Source organism: Vigna radiata, chromosome 8 (assembly GCF_000741045.1).
Source record: "Vigna radiata var. radiata cultivar VC1973A chromosome 8, Vradiata_ver6, whole genome shotgun sequence".
Lineage (NCBI taxonomy): Eukaryota > Viridiplantae > Streptophyta > Magnoliopsida > Fabales > Fabaceae > Vigna > Vigna radiata.
This window is the reverse complement of record NC_028358.1, coordinates 36202977-36226835: the sequence shown is the minus strand read 5'-3', so window position 1 is coordinate 36226835 and position 23859 is coordinate 36202977. Positions and strand designations below refer to the sequence as shown.

Sequence of the window (23859 nt, the reverse complement as noted above, 5' to 3'; positions counted from 1 at the left end):
TTCAAGATTCAACCAATTGCAACAATAATAGTATTAATTAAAACACAACATTAAAACGGATCCAAATGAAATATTAAACACTAAATTAAATGTATAGATGGATTCACTCTTCAAATATGAACGTATTCACTCATACTAATAATTAAGAAGTTCGATCCTTTGTGAATTTTTGCAACCTCCTTCCCTAATATTTAATTTCAACGGATTGTATACACAAAGTAAATATTCATTTAATTCATTCTGGTCATAAATTATTGAAACGTGGTGTTTATGCACAAATTAAACCCCAAATCGAGTCCAAATTTTTTGCAAAATCGTGGTGTCAAAATTAATCATGAAAAATCTCATTACCATTTCCGTACATAGAAAACGTGAAGTAATCATCCCATGTTACATTTTAACATAAGAAAATGATGTAAAATTTGTACCTGTCGCTCTCATGATGAACATGAAATAAACCCACACGCATTTAATGTCTAACAGAAAAGAGATGTACAAATACAGGTTGAACATAAACTGTAACTAGAGGATCCACTCCGGACTATACAATACGTGAATGAAATTACATGTTCATCTAACTAAATAATGGACCGCCTCTACCAGTCAGAAAACTTTGCATCTATTACACTATGGAAAAAGTATGTAACAATAATATATCTAAGGAATCGTATGAATGAAGATGGTATTACTCTATCTGATGGAACTCTGAGAATAAGTTACCACGAAGAATGCATAGATCAGTTCGACTATAAGGTACCATAAACAAATCTACAAAGTCACGAGATCCTAGTCATTCAGTGAGTACCATAAAACACTACATGATACTTAATGACTGCAGCTTATTCTGGAGTGTCCAACCTTTTTTGTTGTTACTTACCAGTATACATGATGCTTCCAATCTTGAAACTAAGTGAAAGAATAAGAACCGAGAAACCCGTCAAAAATATCCAGCCATGTGACAATACAAATGCGGTCTTGCCAGAAACAGGTATCAAGGCAGCACAATTAACGTCCGGTCGAGAAAACTCAGTAGACATTGCAGTGTTAAATCCTCCAATTTTGCCCATGGGCCAATCCATCGCATTGCCTCTAAAAGTAATGTCTGTTATGCTGATCATACCTGTAGTTATATGAGCTGGATGGGAAGACTGAGCTGCACCATCAACCCCAAGAGTAATGTCCTTTGCTGGAAACTCGAAAGCATGTGCAGGTGAAGCAGGGATGCTAGCTAACCATCCATAGGCCTGCTTAACAAATGGATTTGTATTTCCTGCCAAATAAAAAAAAATCCTTCAGTTACTGAAAATTTTTTGAGAAAATAACATTTTGAGTGGATATCATACTTTACAAGCTATAATGAGCACGGGGAGCACACATCAAAAGAAAACCTTAACGAACTAGGATATAAAGTGAACAGCAGTTTTACCTGGTGCTGCTAACTTTGCCTCCTCTGTATTCTGCACAGAAAAAGCCTCATTGCTGGTTTGAGCTTCAGAATCATGTTTACCAACCACAGCTTTATTTGAGGTTTCTCCCCCCACAGTCTGCCAATGACCCAAAATTGTTCAATATACAGCTATAATACCTACAAGGCAAATGACTATAAAGACAGAGTCGGTCATAACCTGCTGGGTTAAAGGTGATCCTTGGTTGGAATTAGAGTTTTCACTCTCTGGAACCTGAGAATAATCGAAAGATATATATTTGCAAATATCATCATCATCATCAGGGAGTGCAAGATACTTGTCTAGCATAATATCATTGGCATAAGGATCAGCCTCAATGAGATCACCCTCATTCCCAATTGCAAGATCATTGGTTTCCAAGAATGATTCATCATCAGCCATTGGAAGATTCTGGGTGGCATCAAAATATAGATCCAGATCCATATTATCCGATGCGTCATTGAAATTGAGAAGATTCACAATTTCGCTCTGCTCACCATTCTCTTCATCTTTCACTGAACCTGTGCCCATGTCAAGTTGCTCAGCCATATCAAGAGGCTGGCCATTTTCAGGCCCAGAAATTCCAAAGGTGCCCGCCAATGGCTCCTGATCCTTGATGAGTTCTTGGGAATTTTCAGCATAGGTACTACACTCCCCGTGATGAAAGTTCAATGATGGAAAAGTAACACCCCCAATCATATCAGTCAAATCAAGTTCCTGCATATTGAAGACATTATTTAGTTAGAGAATACCAAGTCATTCAGAGAAAACTACCCAACCAACTTAAAAAAAACACTAAGAGCCCCAGACATGGTTTACGAATAAATAACCAAACAAATTCTATAGAAAAACCACAATATTGACAAAACCAGTGACATGACTACATATTAGTGAATGACAATTACATAAATCTGCGTGCAGTAAAATCATACTAAACTTCACACTCAACGTTTTCCTAAAATGTTTTCAGCATCCTCCAGGGGGAAAACAAAACTGTGCCCAACGATATACACTACATACCAACTTCAAAAGGACTGAAACCAAGAAGACTTCTTCCAATCGAGATTTCGTAAAGGACAACACAAACAACATTAGAGCAAATAGCAACTGAAATAAAGGCCCCACAACAATATTGATATATTAAACACCTGCACACAGTCCGAGAAGAAAATAATTACAAAAAAGACACCACAGCCGACAATGGAAAAATATATCCAAACATAAAACAATAACACAAACATTAATCCATGCAACTAGAACTCATCCAACCTGCACATGGAAAATCATCTAATCCGTCCATTTAAAGGAAAAACAAAAACTTATCCCAAGCCATATATATATAGACTATTTCCTCACATATCAACCCTATTAATTGGGACACAAATACAACACGATGAATACATACCCCGTCAAGGTCGTTAGTTTCCAAAAAGGCCCCAATATCATCCCAAAAGTCACCACCAGTTGCTACCACAGGAGGAGCCACTGCAGCTGTCGCGGGCAAAGGAGGAGCAACCACGTTAGGACTAATCTCCGTCAAGGGAGCCACCACACGATGAGCAGTCGCAGGCACGGGAACCACCTCCTTCTGCTCATTCTCCTCATCCACATCCCACTCCTTCTCGTCCAAGGGAGCACCATACTTGGCCCCATTCTTTGGTCCAGCACCACTCTTCTCGAAAATCCTACATACCACATACACATCCTTCTCCCAAAAAAAAAAAAAAAAACCCTCACCTAGAATAAGTATCAATAGAACAGAAAATCAAAGTAAAAAAAGAAACAGAGAGGAGATATACCAGCACTGTGCCAGCACGAGTCAATTCTTCATCGAGCATCTTGTACTCGTGCATGACCCAATTGGTGCGACGGCCATGTGGGGCTCGACCGATGTGGTACACGAGGGTCTTCTTCATCCCCACGGTGCGGTCACCATGGGCCACAGGGCGGTCCTTTCCAGTGGTCTTCCAGTAGCCCTTCTCGGTGGCGCGGTTGGTCCTGGAGCCATTCCCATACTTGCGGTCCAGCACGCTGAAGAAGTACCATTCCAAGTCCTTGGTCTTGAGCTTGGACAGAGCTGAAAAACCGAAATAAGTTAAGAAACACTTTGAATCTTTGGAACCAAACCCTATTGCTAACAATTCGATACCACAGAAAAGGGCAAAATGCTAACGGGGAAGGTCCCAGGGCTCGAGCTTGTAGACATCAACCACTGCGATGTGGTCGTACCGGGAGAGGTTTCCGGTGATCTTGCGCTTCAGGTAGAACACCACCAGCTCTTCGTCGGTGGGGTGGAATCGGAAGCCGGGACCCATAGGTGCCATGGATTGGATTCAAGAGAGATGAATCGCTGAGAGAGAAAAAGAGTGAAAGATAATTGGGGATTAGGGCTTTGGTTTATGATTGGTGAAGAGGGAGATTTGGGATTATGAATAAGAGAATTTTGGGTTTTGGTATGAAATAGGATGAGTAAGAAAGAGAAGTAGAAGAAGGTTCTAGGTGGTAGGAATTTGCACAGAAATAACAATGGTAGATTCTATCATGGCACGTGCTAAGTGTGTGCAGGTTGGATACGTGGCATACTGGGATTGGCTCACTGATGTCAACTTGTGCAGTGCATTTTCGACACAACAGAGAAAGAACAAAAAAAAAAACCTGTGTTGTGGATGAAAATTCTTGTTTAATCTTTTCATTATAATGATTTAAGGAAAAAAAAAGTTTAATCCCTTTCAGTGTATTTGCGTTTTAATAGTCAATTAAAATTAAGCTTTAGCAAATCTTAACGTATTGTTGTGTATACAAGAATGTTTGTTACTTACGAAAAATAAAATCGTGTTTTGAATAATATCAATTAATCGCAGCTATGTTTAGTTTATTTAAAATAAGATAAATCAATGAAAAAAAATATTTTAAATATTAATAATAAGTCAATTGTTAGACTAATTAATTTATACGAAACTCACAAAACTAAGATAACTTACTTAAATAATAATAAACTATCGTAACAATGACTACTATAACAGTATGCATGATGAATAACCACATCTTTATATTTTGTTTGGAATACCAAGTAAAAGATGAAATTATAGAACTCTACAAGTATGCAAAGGGAGGATTTGTAAATGATATATGTCATTACTTCTTAAATTTCTATTCAAAATATATTATCAACTCACTTAATTATTCAAATATTAATCTTTTAAATAATTAAACCTAAATTAACTTAGTATAACCTTTTAATCTTATAGTGGTTAAAATTATTCTACTTTAAACGTTAGTTTTAATTTTTAAAATTATTTTTCTTATTTTAATTGAACAAATAAAATTATAAAGTTGAATCAAGAATCTGTGAAATACGTAATAACAGATACAGAAAATTTTACTCCATTTCACTCACATTCCGTCTACTCGTAAAACCCAATACAATATCCAAGCTCGTTTCAGGTATTTTCTTCCTGCACCTCCTTATGTCCCATATTAAGAAAACTTTCATTTTATCTTTTGGAATTGCAAAATTCAAAAGTTAAAAATGATTTTTAAATTAGATCATGCAACCTTGAAGCTAAATAAAAGTTAAATAAATTTCAAAATTGTAAATAAATTGCACACTTAAAAAAAAAGTAAAATGAATTTATTTTATGTAGGGTGATCAATTTCCAAGATGAGATTTTAATTTTTTATTGCATCTGTCAAGATATAGATATCACAGTTGAACAATTTCAAATTTAATTATAATGTCTTAGCTTTCTTTTGAATTGAAAATTTTCTATCTCTCCTATGGCATCAAGTGCGCAAAACATAAACTGGATTACAGATTTGATCATCTCAATTTCAGATTCTGAAACTTCTTCCAGTTTTGCTTAGTTATAAATATGCAAGAAAGGCATTCATGCTTTTCTTGTTAAAATATTTTATTATATTTTATTCGAGCTTTAATGATCTGATTTCTTTAAAACAGTCCTTTTCGAAAAAAAGATGCTGTTAAATCTTTCTGCATTTGTGAAAATGCTGAAATGTTGAACCATGAAAAGGTAAACAGAGACACAACAAAGAAAATGTTGATGTTTTGCATGCTATTTCTTCTTCCAATGTCTCCCATGGTTTCCTTTTCTAGCCCAACATTGCACTGTTCTGCCACTCTCTTACCATTTCTGCCACACCTTAGCCTATATATGAATGAACCGCAGGTACAGTCTTATGTCTTTTACTTCTTTTTTCATACTGAGCCACGAAAACACTATTTCAAAACTGATATCAGAACACAACACTCAGCACTTGTCACAGAGCGCATAAAAACACCATTCCAGAATTTTCTTTCTTGAATCTTTTGACTCGGCTCTCTCGTTTGTTTTCACTCACAAAATACTCTCACTTTTTCTTCAAGTTGATTCAACATACACAAGCATCCATCAAGAAACGAACCAATCAACAAACACAGAAACTCTATCTACGAGTCATATGTCTACAGCTTGGGTATAGTTCCTTCTCCTACATCAACTTTTTCTATCTGTTTTTTTCTCATATCAGATTTTCTTATTGGTTCATGCTTTGATATGACCCTGCATTTTAATTTGTTTTCTTTATAATATGGTTTATGACATTCATATCCGATAATGCTCTATTTCTTTCTTCTTTTTTCACTCTTGGTAGCTTTTATTTGTGTTTGGTAAGATATTTTATGAGCTAGTTTGAGGCATTTATATAAATAGTTTCTAATATAAGTACACTTTTAATAATTAAAAAATATTTTAAGTCATCCTCGAACATTGAAAAAACCCTTTAAACTAGTTTGAGTGTTAATGTAATATATAACTCCAATATTAAACAGATGATGAAAACCAGTAATTTACAAACTAGTTATGAACCAAACTGATGACTTGTTTCACAACTAACTCTCAGTAGGGTTAAGTATGTTTATTAAACTAATGTTAGTTGATGTGAAAGCCATATAAATGTATAAGGTTCAAATTTTCCATTTTACTTTATATTTATTTTCATTTTATAATGTTTAAAACTACATTGAAGCTGTTTTTGTTATCATTTGTTTTTGTGCTAGAATAGCCAAAAAAGTAAAAAAAATAAATAAAATGTTTTCCTTTTTACCAAATAATTATAAAGGTTATGATGAAAAATGTATTTCACAAATGTAGTGAAATAACCTGTTTAAGGATTATCTTTGTTGATGTGTACATAAATTTAGAAATATTTATAATCTATTAATAAAAGACAGGTTTTTCAATTATTTTTCTTGAATGATAATAATGTGGAGCTGCTCCATGGATTTCTATCAAATCCCATTTCGTCTTTTGCTGTGATGGCCCGACACATGAGAAATGTAGTAATAGTTTTAATTCAGTTTACATTTTCTTCTAAATACTATGAATGAGAAAGTCATTTAAGATAATTTTCACAAGTTTTTTGTGTGATGCAAAAATCATATGTAAACTTTTAATGTCAAGCCCTCTATATCTTAAGATACCTGTCATTTAATAAAAAGAGGAAAATATGAAGAGAAGAAGGGATTAATCTATTGAAAATATTAAGATACCTTGCATTCTGATCACTTGAAATATGATTTTTGCAACTACCTTAAGATTCAACGGAACGAACGTCATAAAATTTCAGCTTCAAACTGAGGTGCTAATCTATTGAATCAGAGAAGCAATAACTAACACTGACACTGTCACGACAATGGGAAATTGGAAGTCATATGATACACAATGACAAGTTTGGAATTGTAACACTGACAAGTTTAGCCATAGAAATGAACTAAAATCCTTACTCAGAAATAAAATGTCCCGAACAACGAGCTTCATTACCAGCTGTAACTAACTTAAACTGATACAAGAGCATGCATTGCCAATGTCTTAAGGATTTTGGGTCATTCTCTTCAAATCCTCATTTTCTTTGCTGAGAACGTCAACACGAGACTGGAGAATGTTAATCATCGCTTGAGCACTCATCATCTCAAACCTCATTGTCTCCTTTTCGACTGCAAGCTTATGGATCTCATTCTGCAAGTTCTTGATGAACTTGGCAGAGCTTGGAGACATGGATGACTCAAGGTTTTCGGCGTCAAAATCTGGTGCCTTGATCAAAGCAAGACTTTCCTTAGATTCAAGGGACTCTTGCAGGGAAAACTCCACCAGTGCAGACAGAAAATGCTTTTTTGGTGCAGAGTTGGTGGTGTCAGCACCAGCAGTGGTGGTTGGGAGTGTTGTTGCTGCAGTAGTTATTGTAGAGGAGCATGGATCCTGACCGGTTCGGATTGAATCCCCCGAAACATTAGAGTGGTTGGAGTTCAAGTTATGCCGCCTTCTTTTGTATATTAGAGAGAAAGGCTTTGGATTGTCTGTTTGGGGTGAAGGGTACTCATCCACTTGCTTACAATTATTATCATCCTTTTCAGGAGATGGATACTCAGCCATGCTTTCTCTCTTGCAAACAGCTAGAAGATTTTGAGTTTCTATAGGAAGCTTGTTCACATCAAATGGAGTTTTATTGATAGATTGAGTGTCCTGCAATAGAACACAACCAAATGTGAAACCAGGGAACAGTACATAAAACAGAATCAGTAACTTGAGATCATCAAATTTCAGATCCTCGATTAAGGGTTGCTACAATTGTCACACATCAAGACTTCATAAAATAGAAGCTGCATTGTAGTGAAACAATAAGAACTTCAACTATTTCTCCATAAAACAGCCTATGCTCGAAAAGATATTACAAATAAACTTCCACCATCCACAATTGAGTCCCGAGTCTTTTAAACTGGAAATCTTAAAAAGCAAGAAAGACTACTAAAACACATACTTGAAAATACATATTTGATGAGCCAAGTTCCAAATCAGTGAATTAACATTGGCAGATAGAAACTCATGAACCGTAGAAGCTAAACCATCTAATAAAATCAACAACATCATCAACACACTACTAAACCAACGATTATGAATTACACCAACCATAAAATATATCACCATATAACAGTAACTTCCAATCCAGAGAGGAGGAAAAACAAATGATTTTGAATTCAATGACATGTATCACACCCTAGGTGAGGCTAAAACTACAATGCAAAACATGGTAAAGTCAAAAAGAATTTCCCTATCTCTATAGGTTTCAACCTAGGGTCAACTCAGCTTTTATCAAGAATCTGCAGCAGCCAATATCGTGCCTTTTGCAAATAATATACTTCAGCTAGAGATGTATGTGGATAGAAGCTTTTGGACTCTCATGGTTTCCAATTAGAAATATAACAACGTGTATAAGTCATGAATGTAAATTCAACAAGATGCTTAATAGTAGAGAAAGTGAAAAGGTGAAGATCATAACATAACAAAAGCTGATTTACTTGGGCATCTCGGATCCATCACACCAAATAACATACATAACTGAGATGCAATTCATAGAGTTTAAGATAAGTGAACATAACTAACAATTCAAATGTTATTTGTGATAGAAAGTTGACTATGGCTGTTTCTCATGTTGAAACTACAGGAATTTAGGAAGAGAAGGAATGAAGGAAAGAACAGTAATATAATATTGATTGATATATGATATGCAATGATACGATATGACCAGAGCATACACTCATTAATTAGCACTAGACTTTTAATCAAATCAAATAAGAAATATAATGAAATCTAGAAACCAGTCTTAAAAGGGTGCTACGAACTCAACGATGATGATTGATGTTAGCAAGATTTCTCTTCCTGGGGAATCCTTAGGTCTAAACCAAATAACTTTGAATACATGATTCCCGCAGATTCACAACCTTCCCCATTACACACAAAAACTGTAGAGTGCTTTTTAATATATCCAAAGAACGATTATAGTGAACTCAAGATTCAACAAATGGCCCTTTTTCGTAAACACTTCAGATTTTGTCTCATCTAAAGTTTTCTGTTACTGGATTTCCAACAACCACTGTACCAAAAGCCTTAGAAGTCTTTACATAGCATGACCCTTAACCTCCTAGCACAAAGACATGCAATACCCCTACTTGTAATTAGAGAAGAGAGGAAAGACTGAATTGTTTCTCTTAATTGCAACATAAAAGATTTATACACAGATATAAACCGAAATGCTGCTAACCTAATCAATGAAATAAGGAAACAAACACAAATTGAAATTGTACATAATCTGATATGGGTGTTACGATAGTTCTAGGAATTTCAGATTCAAAGGACTATGGATGGAAGTAGGGAATTCTGAGATGAAGAATTTCGAAGTTTTTTTATTCAGAAACAGAGCTACCAAGAACTGGTTACAAGAATGATTGATTACTCAACTATTCAATTATTTTCCCAGTGTGTAGTTGAAGAGTAACCACCACAATGTACCCTCCAACAATACAGTTGGGCCAGGCCGCAACTATTACAATTTCCTTTTTAACCTTTCTTTTCTAACATTAACCACCCTTGGAAACATGTTTATCCTCAGGGATGGAAGGAAGGAAATCTCCACTAAAGATCACAGTAAAACTCCCACATGACAATCCTCCGGATGTTGATGTTTCTACTTTACCAAACCTTTAGTCACGGTCCAATTCTCCATATGCACCTCCTCCTCCAAGCCTTCATGCAGAAATGCATTTTTTTACATCATAAAGATGTAGATCCTATCCAAAGTGAGCTACCAATGAGAGAGTAATCTTAATGGTATTCATCTTTGTAAATGAACAAATGTCTTCTCATAGTCTATTCCATTTGTTTGGATATACCCTTTTCCAACCAGCCTGCCTTGTATCAACCCAATACAGCATCAAATTGATATTTCAGTGTATATCCATCTAATTCCACATATGTTCATTCATGACTTCAACACAATTTTCATCCTATAGGCATCTTGGACAGTTTTGGAAATCCTGATAGAATCAATAGCTGAAACAAAACTCTAGTGTTGTACAGAAAGAGTATTATTAGTACATACAAAGTGAGATAGATATAGATACTTGCCTCAGCAACACTTTTCTTTCCACAAACAAATCATTAACATCAAGTGGTTTTTTCCTTCTTAGATACTAGTGCTGGTAGTATTTGTCAATATTATCTGCTTCCTTTGGTAGTTATATTTTTCCCATGTTCTGTGCAGCAACTGCTTCTTCAGGATCTGCAGTTGATTCTTCAATAGCAACTTCTTCCTAAGGAGTCAATACTACCGTATTATCCTACATAAGGAGAGAGTGTAACATCTCTGACACTTAGTATCCTAACAGCTCTCCACTTGAATTTGAGGACCGATGTAAAAGACAGCTTTGTAGGTTACATCCATGGTAAAACAATCCCAAAGGCATGAAAAGTCTAGGGATTATAACACTTGTATCCCTTTGTTCTAGATTCATACCCAATGTAAATAGACTCAGCAGCCAAGGGTCCAACGTGCAATGAAAGTGGTTGTAAACATCAACAAAGGAAGTACAACCAAACAAGAGTTGGAGCTCTTCATGCAAATGAAAGACATGTCAGTACTTTGATGATAACCATACTTCACCAATAAATCAATCTTAACAAGACAGTTCTCCCAGTAGGGTCATCAACTAGATTGATCATGAAGGTGGTAGATAGTGGCGGGGCCATGACCACTTCCTCCCAAATTAAAAAAAAAATTACATCTCTAAGCCCAAATTTTTTCTGGAAATAAAAATAATAAAAGTATTTAATTTTAAAATGTTGGCAAGCCTAATATTCCTTTTTAACACACACCACTGATGGTAGATAAAGTGGCAAGGGCGGAGGTCAAACTAATACTGCTACCTTGCTGGTTTGCACTTCTAAGGGCACATTGAATCTGCCAAAAACACATCATGCAATGAAGGCAGGTAGGATTTGAATACTTAAGTAGGGCCCCTTCAAATCAGGAGTTTTTAATATGGCAACCCAAACTAAGTAAACAAGGAAACAAAACAAATAAATTTTGTACATAATCAACACCCTAATTTCAGTAATTACAATCACAATTGTACTTAATTACAAATCATACCTTATCATATTGTTAGTAAGGAAAGATATTGTGCCTAAAGCCATAGTATATCAGAGAAGAATGAAAGTCCATTAATCGTAACTAAGGGGAGAAGTCAAATAGAATAGGTTGTTATGATACTTAGAAAGTTTGTTATAATAGTTCGGCAAAGGAGAACAATAAATACACTTGTTCTGAGAAGAGGGAGAAAGGAGGTTCATTTTTGTAGACAAAGCATTACCTCTCTGTGAAAGAAGAAATCCTTTGTGAAGGGGAACCCAAGGAGACAATAGTGATTTCCTCTCTCTTGTTCTTTCATTCTATTCAATATAAGTCTTTCTTTTCTTATTCTTGTCAATGCCTAGTTCCTAACAAATAGGTATGACCTACTGAATCCAAATTGGAGAGGAATGGATCAAGACAAAGCCAAATTTTCAACTTTGGAATCCGCAATACAGAAACTGAAGCAAACAACCAACAATCAAGGAGAGTACACTCCTAAAAACAATAGTGTAGAAGGCATCAATGACATAAAGGAGATGCTAACAAATTTGGATGGAAAAACAAGGTAGAATACAACAAAAGAAATGGGGATGGTGACCTTTATTGAATAAGAAGAAGCTCCACATACATGGGTGAAGAAGTTGGATTACCTAACTTTGAAGAAAAACGACCCATTGGGGTGCATCACAAGGGTGAAATTTATTTAACAAGTGAAGCAAAAGAGAAAATGAAGTTCACATTCATTAGTATGGAAGGAAATGCAGTAAATTGATACCAATATTGGCACAAGGTTTCTGAGAATCCTTCTTGGGAGGAATTGACTATAATGCTATTAAGGAGGTTTCGAGGTTGAAGGAAAGGTTTGATCTATAAGAGATTGGCAGCATTTGAGTCAAAACACAAGTGAGGAGTTATATGTTCGGGAGTTTGGATTGTTGGTTGCTTAAGCCCCATTTACAACAAATAAACAATTGTTCTGGTATTTTCTTGCAGGGTTACATCAAAACATTAAAAGGAAGGTGTGCATCCACATGACCCAAAAGATTTGATGCAATATGGAGTTTAGCTATTGATATTGAAGAAGCAGTGAATTATGAAAAAAAACTTTGGGGATTAACGGAAATGTTATGGTGGTATAAATCTCAAGTTTCAAGGAGGGGATGGAGTGGTGCCAAGAGGGCTCCAAAAAAGGGCTCAATGATTGTGATCCTGGATGAAGGTGAAGAAATCACTACGGAAGGAGAAATTGTAATGTTGGAAAGTCAAGAAATGAGAGGATGAAGAGGGAAGGGAAAAACACTTGAAGAGGCAACATTGGAGGACAAAACTAGCATTTAACAACAATTACCAAAAATTCAACCATGAGGACAAGGTTCTACTTCAAAGGGGAGGCACTGTTAAAAAGAAAGCTCGTTTAGGGGGAAATTCTAATAGAATGAGCTGTTACAGTAGTTAGCGACTTTGTTGCAACAGTTAACAAAGGAGAATAGTAAATAAATTTATTAAAAACTGTGGGTTTTAAGCTCAACCTCACACAACCAACTCAAAAACTTTACTTTCAAATCCACTTTCACTTACCTCCAAATCCACTCAAATAAACAACAAAAAATATTATCTTCAAATCCACTCAATTATTCTCCCCCAAATCCCTTCAAATGAACAAGTCATTATGCTATAATTTATCCATATGATAGTTAATGTGAAATCTCCAATCCACTCCCTCATGCTAAGAACTCGACATCTAAAATCTGAAACTACATATTTGTAAGTGATAAAATAACAATCCAATAACAAGTGGTACAATAGCTCCAACAGACTTTGCTAAGACTTTTGATATCATCTTCGAAAGCGAGTTTTATACCTAACTCAACATTGCAAGTTAGTTTTGTGAAATTGAACTAGGATTAAAGTTTACTTTTTAAGATCATATTAGAGTCTATCTTCACAAGGTTTAGCAAGTCAAGTGAACAGTATGCAGAAAACTATTCACAAGCACTACATTGTTGTGAGAAGGAGCAGTGACGTTCACTTTTGTAGATTGAGCATTAGCTCTTTGCCAAAGGAGAAATCTGGGTTGGGAAACCCTTGGAGGAGAGAGTGCTCTCTCATTTCTTGTTCTTTTCAATAAAAATCTTTCTTTTCTCTCTCTTTTCAGTTCGTGGTTACTGACACATACGACCACACCAACACCTCTAACACTGTCATTTGTTAAAGTCATTTAGTTAACTCGGTTTCACGATATTTAAGATGAGACACCTAAGGCTTCTTTATTGTGCCACCAGTAAAAACATTATCTATTCATGCAAGAGTCAAACTTGTAATTAGCAGAACCCTTAATGTGCTAATCGTAGATGGTATCAAACCTTTTATGGAGTTTCTCCCTTCTATCAAGGAACAATTCCTCCCCAATGGTCACTTTTCCTGACCCAACTTAACTCCTACATATGTACACCCTCACAAAGAAACCACAAAACTTAAAAGGATTCAAAACTTAAAAGGCGCCAAAAACTTGCGATTAGGACTCTCAATGTTGGGCTTGTTGGTAGTGCTAGAGAGGTTGCTTTTAAATTTCTGCCACTGTAAAATGATATTTGGACATTGACTCCACTGCAGAAAAATGGATATCTTTATTCATCCTCTATGGCCAATTTAAGGATTAAGTTTACTGAACCATGACCATTTGCTGTAACTTCATCGTTGTGTTGATGGCAACACCACACCCAACTAAATCAATGGCCTTGGACAAAAGTGACAACCATACCTTGTTTTGTCTTTGGAAGGGTTCACACCTTCACAAAGAAGAGTATAGTTAGTGAAACAGATCATTTCTTACAAATGTACTCACAAAGAAGAGTAAATTATTTGGAAATTGATTCCAATGGTGCAAAATGGTTCTCTTATTCATCCTCTATGGCCAATTTGTGGATTAAGGTTGCCGAACCATGACCATTTTGCTGTTAGAACTTTGCTGCAACTTCTTTATCATTTTGTTGATGGCAACACCATCCCAACTAAATCAATGGACTTGTACAAAGTGACAACCCTATCTTGTTTTGTCTTGAAAGGGTTCACGCCTTCACAAAGAAGAGTAAAGTCAGTGAAAGAGATTATTTCCTACAAATGTACTCACAAATTGAAGATCTTTCATTTTGACGCCTTTTTCAAGCTAAAATGGCCCTGGACTCTAAAATTAGTGCTTGCTCATTTCTGTTCCATTGTCTTTGAAATTGGTAGTTTAAAGATCCCATGATCTCACACAGACTCTTAAATAGCACATATTTCCACAGTACCACTTCCGCAACGAGCATAATGAATTTCAACATCAAAGGCCAAAGTATATGCAAAAATAATGTTTTATGGATCTCCTGGTTCCTAATTTTGACTATAGGTTCCAGTGGTATTTGAACCACATACACAACGTGTAACCCAAACAGAGCTTGGTGCCTGTTTGGAAACAAATTATGTTGGGTAAGTAATTGCGTTTTTCTCAAAAGTTCTCTTCGAAATCTGGAAATACCATCCGAAATAAGATAAACCAAACACATGAGATTTTCCAGCTGAGTCACTCTTCGTTTCTTAACATTGCATATCTATAAAATGCAAGCTTTTATGTTGCAAGATTCTTCTGATGTTGAATACAGAAGTTAGAAAAAACAATCACCTATGTCAGAAAGCTGGATGAACATTCAGAGTTCAAGATGAAAAATTGTGCCACTCAAACAATAGTTAAATGAACAGAGAAAGAAGAAGAGCTGTTTCACTTGAAAATCAAACAACAGTATCTACTAAAATTGTATTAGAGCATGGATTGATTTTCAGTGCTCAAAGTCTAGGTCAATTAGAAAAGGAATAGCAAAATCCATTAAATCAATACACACACACACACGTATATAAGAGAATACAATAAATACCTAAAATACCATATAACTTATGTATTTTTTTTTGTTATGGAAAAAAGAAAAAAAAAACATTACTACGGCAATGAAGAAAGTGGAGAAATACAAAAGACAAAGAATCCACCAATGGAATAAAGGATAAAAACAGACAAAATCTCGAAGTAAAGTGGGGAACATTATTACTGCACATTTACAGCTGGCATATAATCGACGTATTAAATTGAAGCGGACCAGTTATCAATTCTACTATTTTTTTCCTAAATATTATGGCAGAAAGGAAGATGCAATGAATTTAAAGAATAAAGAGTCCCCCTTGACATGGAAGGCTAAAAATATAACAGAGCTAGGATGGTGCAGCAGATTGTGTGCTTATCACCATAGGAAATTTAGGAAACTGAGACCTGCTACGACAGTACTAGAAGCTGCAATGGAGCATGTTTATATGGTGGAATGTTGCCCTTTTGTCATGCACAGTTGATTACAGTATTATTTTAATAAACATTCACCATTGATAACATTATTTTTAAAATAAACATTCAACGGTTGCGCATTAATTAAATGTAAAGCATCAACGAATTTATTCTAGCATAAATCCAAAAAAATTAATCATTAGTAGCATAATAGACACCCGAAAAACTAGGAGCGAACTAACCTGTAGAACACCATTTCTCCCTTCAGCACATAAAACACCATTGTTGCCTTCAACACGTGGCTGATGGGCGATAGAGCCATTATGCACAGGCTCTGCCCCTGGAACCATTCCAGATGCATCATCCCACTCTTCTTCAACAAAGGGTGCATATCGTTGCCCATTTGGAGGTCCTATGTTATTTTTGTGAAACACTCTACACAAAACATACGCATCCTTCTCCATCCAGAAGAGAAATGCACAAAAATTATTAACATGTGTAGCACAATAACAATGTCCATAGTGCAGTACATAGCAAACTATTCTTTTGACATTTACTAAAGAACAAAGCTCAGAAACCTGCATCTAAGTGTCATGAATACAACTTTGGTTTGAGAACCACATAAAATAACTAAGCTAATCTCCTTAAGAAAACAGGTAGAAACTCCAGTTGCAGCATGGAAACAGTACAAATTCATACATTTTGGGGTCATCTCAGGCTTCAATTTCTAAAATTAATTCTATAATCTCACCTGAGGCTGAGAGGATCCAGTCCCAGCCCTCTCTAACTCCTCATCAACAAGCCTGTACTCATGCATGACCCAATTAGTTCTCTTCCCATCAGGAGCTCGGCCACTGTGAAACACCAAAGTTTTCTTCAACCCCACAGTCCTTTGATCATGCTTCACTGGCCGATCATTCCCAGTGGCTTTCCAATACCCTTTGTTGGTAGCCCTGTTCATCCTCCCACCATTTCCATATTTCTTGTCCAATGCACTAAAGAAATACCACTCCTGGTCCCTTGTCTTCAACCTTGATTTATCTAGACACACATTCAACCCAGTAATAAAAAATAAAAACATCAGAAAAACTGAAAATACCTAAAAATTCCATTAAAGTGAAGCAGCAAAGAAACCAAAAAAAACAGGCACCCATAAAAATAAAGCAGTAGAAATTCCAAATTTAAGCAAAGAGAAGTAAGAAAAATAATTTTTTTTGGGAAAAGAGAGTGACCTGCTAGGTCCCAGGGCTCGCTCCTGTATATGTCCACTTCAGATATAGCATCAAATCGGAAGCTTTTACCAGAAACCTTGCGCTTGAGGTAATAGATAACAAGTTCCTCGTCAGTTGGGTGAAACCTGAAACCAGGAGCAAGAGAGGTAGGTGGTGCAGTTGGTGCTGCCACTGGATTCACTATAGTGGTGGTAGTGGTTGGTGGGGCTGGAAGAAACACAGTTTCGCGACCCATGGTGTTGGAGGAGAAGGAGCAAAAGGGGTGATGTAGAGGTGGATGGATATGGTGATTAGGGCTTCAGTGCTGAAGTTCCCTAAGCCAAACGGAAAAGATGGGTCTTTGATTGAGGGTCAAGCAACAAAAGAAGGTACCTTCAATGACAAGAAATTCTAACACTTGGTGGCTTCGAGGGATTTAGATTTTCTAATTTCTTTTTCTTTAATAATTTATCAGAAAATGAAAATTAAGGTTGTATTTGTGCTATGGTATGTTGTATTGTATGTTGTCTTGCTGTTTCTTTTGAAATCAACAACCCAAAAATAATGAACCCTTTTGTTTTGTTTGGATATTTTTTTTTCTTTAGTTGGATTACATTACTGCATATGAATAAATAATTAAATGTGGATATGGATTGAATGGGGCTTTTTGGGAAACCGCATGATTGGGTTTTCTTTTTTCTCTTTTACCTATTTACTGTTTTCAATATTGAAAGTGAATAAATAATTTACTTCTTTTTATTGTCTGTGAGAAAATAAGTTGGGACCATCGGCATTTCATATATGTGGCCCATCCTTCTCATTTGAGGACCAAATCAGGATTGTGTTTCTCCTCACACCAATAATTTTTAGTCAAACTATGTCTATACTTACTTCCTCAAACTTATAAACTTTTTTTCTTTTTGTACAAATTCAAATCTTTCTATTTTTTAGTATTTTAGATTGTTATAGTGTACATTCTTGTATAACTTTTATTAACATATAATATATAAACTTAATATGCATATATATTGTTTTTCTTATATTTAAATTTGTAAACAGCTATATTATATTTTATAACTATTTTTTATATTTTTTTACATTAATTTTATAACAACTATAAATAAAACATTATAATTATTTTAATGAAAAAAATTCACTTGTGTTTATAATATTTATGGTTAACATTTTGTATAATTTTCTTTTTATAGATTTTAGTGATATTTTTTAATTTTGATAATTATTTAGTATTATAATGTCATTCCATACTAAAAATAGATAAATATATTAATAATAATCTTTTTTTTTCTATGTCAACCCATGTTCTCAATATTATAGCAAAGATATATAAATTATATATATATATATATATATATATAAAAGTTGAAAAATAAATTTTTCAACCATAGTTACCGAACTAATATCTTTTAATAGTTCATGAGAAAAACACATTATTGGTATAAAATCATTTCATACACATTCATTTCATACAAGTATTGGTAGGGAAAGAATTATAATTACTCAAAGACATGAATGTTCACACATAAATAATTATAACTACTCAAATACACAAATGTTCATACACAAACAATATCAAAATTTAAAGACTTTTAAAATGTTATATTGAGTTATAATATATAAACACATATAATGATTTTCATGAAATACATAATTATTGAATTCATTTTAATTTATTTAAATTATTATATATATATATATACATATATATATATATATATATATATATATATATATATATATATATATATATATATATAATTGATAGTATTGATTATATTCATGAAAATAAAGTTGAATTAAAAATTTAATTTCTAAAATATTCAAATATTAAGGTGTCATGATATATTATTGAATAAAATTTCTATATAAATTTTTATCAGTTTTATTTTATATAAATAATTTCATTAACTAAGTTCTTAGTAAAATTTCTTTTGATAATAAAACTCTCAACAAAAACAAAATGCCTATGTACTAATTAAAAATTCCATTAAAGATGACATAACATGTACTATCTATTTATAAAAAAAATATTTAACATGTTAATCTTTTGGATAATAGATTAAAACATTTAATTACTTTGTTTTCCGTTTGAAAATGTAATCACCTTGAATTTCAAGTGAAATACAATTATTTTAGGATAAAAAATAATATATTAATAAAGTTAAACATATAACCATACTTTTTAGGTCAACAATTCAATATCAAAAGAGGTTGATTGATTTTTTATTTTGATTATTTGAATTAATTGAGTCAAAATTCAGTGTAAATTTAATATATACAAGAAGTGTGAGTTTAATTTATTAATAAATTTATTTTCATTGAAATGTATTAAATATTTTCAAAACAATTCATTGAATGTTGAGTTATTAAAATGATAAAACTGCAACTAAATTACTTTTTTAAGATAACATTTAATTTAATTGAATGGTTTTTTTTTTTTCTAAGAATTCAGTTTTCATTTCTTATTTTTCCTGTTTTGGTTGTCTGTTAAATCAAATAGAATATTATATTTAATTTTGAGAACCAGTCCAAATTAATTATACAATTGATTATATTTATAATTTTCCATTTCCTTTTGAATCGTCACATATCTAATAACTATTTAAGATAATTATTTTAATTATTTTTTAATGAGTAATTGAGTAAAAATATATAAATACAAATATTCTTGCATTTTTGTGATAATCTTCCATGTTTTTTTATTGTGTTATGTTATATATTTTATGTTTAAAACATAATGTAAATTTTAACCTATATCTATTTTATAAATTTTGACTGCTAAAAAAAGAAATTTGAAATTGTAACAATGCAATAGACTGCATAGGAAAAACAAAAGTTTAGAGTTTGTGCTCTGTAACCCTATCAATTCCAACTACACTTTTTTTCCTTAGTTGATTTTTACCTTTCACTGTCATTTAGTTCTTCGAGACCCTGTCTCTGTAATCCAATACTCAACCACACAAACACGTACCTTGTAACCTTGTAACCAGAGTTACCATGTGCATAGTCAATTTTATCCTTTATAATTACAAACTGTGACAATTATTTTTATTTCGATCCTTATATTTTAACAATTTTTTTAGAAAAGAATTATTTTATTGACACGTTTGAATTTATTTTAAAATATAATATTTAAAACGAATTAATTACAAACTTTTATATATAAATTGTTAAAAAATTGTCAAGAAAAATAGTTGTAAATTTTTTTTTTCTTTTTTTCTTATGCACATAAATAAAGGCCATCCATTTACCTCATTTTTTTTTTTGCTTTCCAAATCTACCTTTATATGCTATTGTTCCCTTTCATACTTCTATGATCATCCTCATAAATTTATCACCTAACTCAATTAAAGTTTTTTCAAGTTTATATGAAGTTTAACTTTTGTATATTTGACAATTTCTTTTTTACTCAATGTTATGTTTGGTTTTAGATAAAAAAAATATGAGTAGTGAAATAGTTTTATAAATGATTAAAAAAATATTTTTTTTGGTCTTAATTTGGTATAGAGAAAATAAAAAGAACAAGAAGATAAAATAAATGAAAAAATTAATTACAAATTTATTGAGATGGAAAGTTGTTTGTTTATAGAGTAAAATATATTTTTATTAATATGTCTATTTATTGGTCATTAATATGAATTAGTATTTATTAATATTATATTTTTTATCATTATATATGATTAGTTATAAAGAAATCTTTTTTTTTTATTTGTTATCCAGACTTTATTAATAATAGTAGGTAAAACTGTTTTATTTATTTTCTCTTATATCCTCTTGAAACAATATTCAAAATTGCTTCTCTTTCATTCCTTTAATTTATTTTTTTTGTTTACAACTTTTTTATTATCTCAATATTCATTTGTTTTCTCATTTAATTACTCAAAATTTCTACAGTCTTAAATTTAAATCATGTCAAATTGAAATAAAACAACTTAAGAAAAATAAATCATATAAACAAAAATTATTGAATTTAAATTAATATTTCATTAATATGTTAATAATAAAAAATATTACAATATAAAATACTCTGAATTTTCAATGTTTACAACAAAAAAAGAAAGAAAAAGAAAATAAACAAAAATACACTTGTAATTAATTATAATATCTCAAAAAATTATTTAAAGTCAACATGATCAGCTATAATTATAGGAAAATTTTTATATAATTAATTATATTACAATTGCACATTTATTCACATCTATGTACTAAATTAAGAATGGTGAAACAGTATGAGATTAACTAGTGAGAACTCTGATATACGGTGAGCGCGTGGGTCTATGATTTCTGTATTTCAAAATTAATAGATCATCTGCATGTGTTGCACGTGTAAACATCTCATTACATTTGTCTTACAATACATTACGAGTCTCAGTACTTCATTTTCTATTTTTTTAATTTAAATAACATCTCAAAACATTAATTACATTATTATGATAAAAATTAATTTATTAGCAATTAATAATAATAATGAATTTATTATAATAATATTAATATATTTTAATTAAACTCAAAATATATAGAAAGTATGTATTTTTTAAAACTTTTTAGTCACATGCTGCTGAAAAGGACAAGGGTCACCCTAAGTGCTTATACTTTGAATCCAGGTGTTTGACTTTAATTACAAAATGTTGTTATTTTTTATGTGAAATGTTACTGAATCATAATCTGGACTTTATTTAAAATAACACGATAACAATAATCCATAACATCTATGTATATGAATAATAAGAATTTCTTAATTATTAATATTTAGTTCATGGATAAACATTTTAATTTATTTATGGCCAAGATTTTAATTTTTACAGGGTTCAATTATTGTAAAAAGATGAGGTTTGTACTTTACTTATATATTATAATGATAGTAGAAATGGATGGTCCGATAGCAGTCCGACATATGATGGAATAGAAATGTCCAAGAAACAAGAAATATGATAGGCTCTAACCATGACTCTTATACCATATTAGAAAGTAGTTTATAAACCTAACTCAACTCCCACAAAATCAGTTTGTAAGGTGAGTTTTGCACCTCATTTATATATTATAATTTGATCATATCTTTAGTCGATATGAGACTTCCAACAATAATAACAACAAATGTGACATCCCAATTATATTATAAAGATATATAATATAATAAAGGAGTCACTATGAATAATACTAGAAAGCAGCAGTTAAGAGTAATAGGATTACAATCATCCTTAAATAGTAAAATTTGGAAACTTGGAGTACTAGAGTTTTTCCTTTTTAATACAAAGAATTTAAAACTTAGAACATGACAAAGTTTCTTCAAAATATCCTAGAATAAGATAATTAAAGCCTAGAGAACTAGGCAGCAACGTTTCCGCGGTTTCCAAAGTATCTCCTCGCCATCTGCTCCCATCCAAGTGGATGATCATCGCAAGGGAAAACAAATGCAAACATGGCACAAACACAAGCAAGTGCAAGGGTGAGCTAATTATATAAAAAACATACAATTAAGAGCATGTACATACAAGATATTAATTTAAAGCAAACAAGATAAAACATTCATCCTATCATGTTAAATACTAGACTTGACTCGTCCGGACTTTAGAATGATAATCGAGCTATGGCGGGTCATGCACCCGTGGTGGCTTGTGATACTTAGGCTCTACCGNCTTGGGCTCCACCGCCCTGGGCTCCCCCGCCCTGCCACACTCACGAGGTTAGTCTGTTCCGCGCCTTGGAGCATGATGGAAGCCTCTAAGACTAAGACTTCCTACTACTCCTCCTCACCACATGGTTCAGTCCTCTCTACGTGAGAAGAAAGACTATTGGAGCGTCAAGAAGACCCCCAAGACTGAGCTCCTACTTTCATTCTAAAACACTAAGAATCTCACCAAGAGATTTTGTACAGATGGAACTTAATTTATCACTTGGATCGTACTTTCATCACTTTGTAATCATATATTTTTTTTGCCACAATTAACATATATACACGATCTCAACAATATACATTAACTCATTCATCACAAATTATAAAAGTAACAATTCCATAATTTATCAATACCAGAATCTTTATAATTTATTTTCAATACCTACACTCATATATACTGAAAACATGTCTCCTTTAATTCTATTGTAATATTATAAATTATTATGAACATCACCAACTATCACCATTTTCTTTTATACATATCATACGTACCTATTAATTTTTCTTTTATATAATTATATTATATTAAACTAATATATATATATATATATATATATATATATGTTACGTAACCTTATAAATATTTATATTTATATTATATTAAACTAATATATATATATATATAATCTATACGTTAATAATATAATATATTATGAAACTGCTTGTTAAATTTTTTATTACTATAAAATATTTGTTCCTCACCTCACATCACTATCCAATTGGTCATCGGAGAGGGTTCAGATGTCTGAACGCATCAAACTCACCTTCGGTGCTAGCACATATGACTAGTCACAACATGACCAGGCCAAGGCTACTCTATGATCAGGGATGTGCCAACTCAGGTTTTTAAGTCCCCTCTATCCTACCGACAAAGAAAGACTCTCAACCAGTTTTAATTAATTTATTTATGTTACCTAAACTAGTCTGTTGTGCTCTAAACCTCAAATGCCAATTCTTTTTTTTTTTAAATATTTTATTTCCTCTCGCAGTAATATAAAACAGTACCTGTGTATCCAATTACTACCCAACAAAGCTAATTAAATCAATCTCACTTAAGACCTTTTCCAAAACATCACCCATCACAGTCAATAACCCATTTAGAAACAATTCATAATCATCAAAATAGGACACATAAAATCAATCCCAGATAAATCATTTAAGCAGTATAGTACACACCAAAACCAATTACTTAAAACAATTCATAATCATCAAAATAGGACACATAAAATCATTCCCACATAA

The 23859-nt window shown here is 32.7% G+C and overlaps 2 protein-coding genes across 3 annotated transcripts; both read right to left on the bottom strand.

Annotated features, from left to right (window-relative positions):
* Window positions 1–443: 443 nt before the first annotated feature.
* Window positions 444–3950, bottom strand: LOC106772505 (NAC domain-containing protein 53). 2 transcript variants are annotated; one of them, XM_014658938.2, is made up of 6 exons: window positions 3619–3950; window positions 3245–3522; window positions 2851–3150; window positions 1626–2162; window positions 1427–1544; window positions 444–1270 (listed from the first exon to the last, which is right to left on the bottom strand). In XM_014658938.2, exons 1-6 carry the CDS (start codon window positions 3767–3769, stop codon window positions 870–872), a joined length of 1785 nt encoding a protein of 594 aa, XP_014514424.1. In that variant the 5' UTR covers window positions 3770–3950; the 3' UTR covers window positions 444–869. The 2 variants fall into 2 exon arrangements, with proteins under 2 accessions (XP_014514424.1, XP_014514426.1); XM_014658940.2 differs by having other exon boundaries at window positions 3595–3737.
* Window positions 3951–7064: 3114 nt separating this feature from the next.
* On the bottom strand, window positions 7065–17398 carry LOC106772379 (NAC domain-containing protein 7). The gene is made up of 4 exons (XM_014658760.2): window positions 16947–17398; window positions 16466–16755; window positions 15957–16169; window positions 7065–7963 (listed from the first exon to the last, which is right to left on the bottom strand). The coding sequence occupies exons 1-4, from the start codon at window positions 17179–17181 to the stop codon at window positions 7313–7315; spliced, it is 1389 nt and encodes a 462-aa protein (XP_014514246.1). The 5' UTR covers window positions 17182–17398; the 3' UTR covers window positions 7065–7312.
* Between the last annotated feature and the right edge of the window lie 6461 nt (window positions 17399–23859).

What these genes read in the sequence shown, in the direction of transcription:
- LOC106772505 (XM_014658938.2), bottom strand. Translation starts at nt 3,769, where the DNA reads ATGGCACCTATGGGTCCCGGCTTCCGATTCCACCCCACCGACGAAGAG. An exon ending in CTCGTGCTGGCACAGTGCTG is followed by an intron (nt 3,151 to 3,244) that starts GTATATCTCCTC and finishes TTTTGGGAGAAG; the next exon opens with GATGTGTATGTGGTATGTAG. An exon ending in GGCAAAGTTAGCAGCACCAG is followed by an intron (nt 1,271 to 1,426) that starts GTAAAACTGCTG and finishes TTTATTTGGCAG; the next exon opens with GAAATACAAATCCATTTGTT.
- LOC106772379 (XM_014658760.2), bottom strand. Translation starts at nt 17,181, where the DNA reads ATGGGTCGCGAAACTGTGTTTCTTCCAGCCCCACCAACCACTACCACC. An exon ending in CGAGCCCTGGGACCTAGCAG is followed by an intron (nt 16,756 to 16,946) that starts GTCACTCTCTTT and finishes ATGTGTGTCTAG; the next exon opens with ATAAATCAAGGTTGAAGACA. An exon ending in CTGGATCCTCTCAGCCTCAG is followed by an intron (nt 16,170 to 16,465) that starts GTGAGATTATAG and finishes TGGATGGAGAAG; the next exon opens with GATGCGTATGTTTTGTGTAG.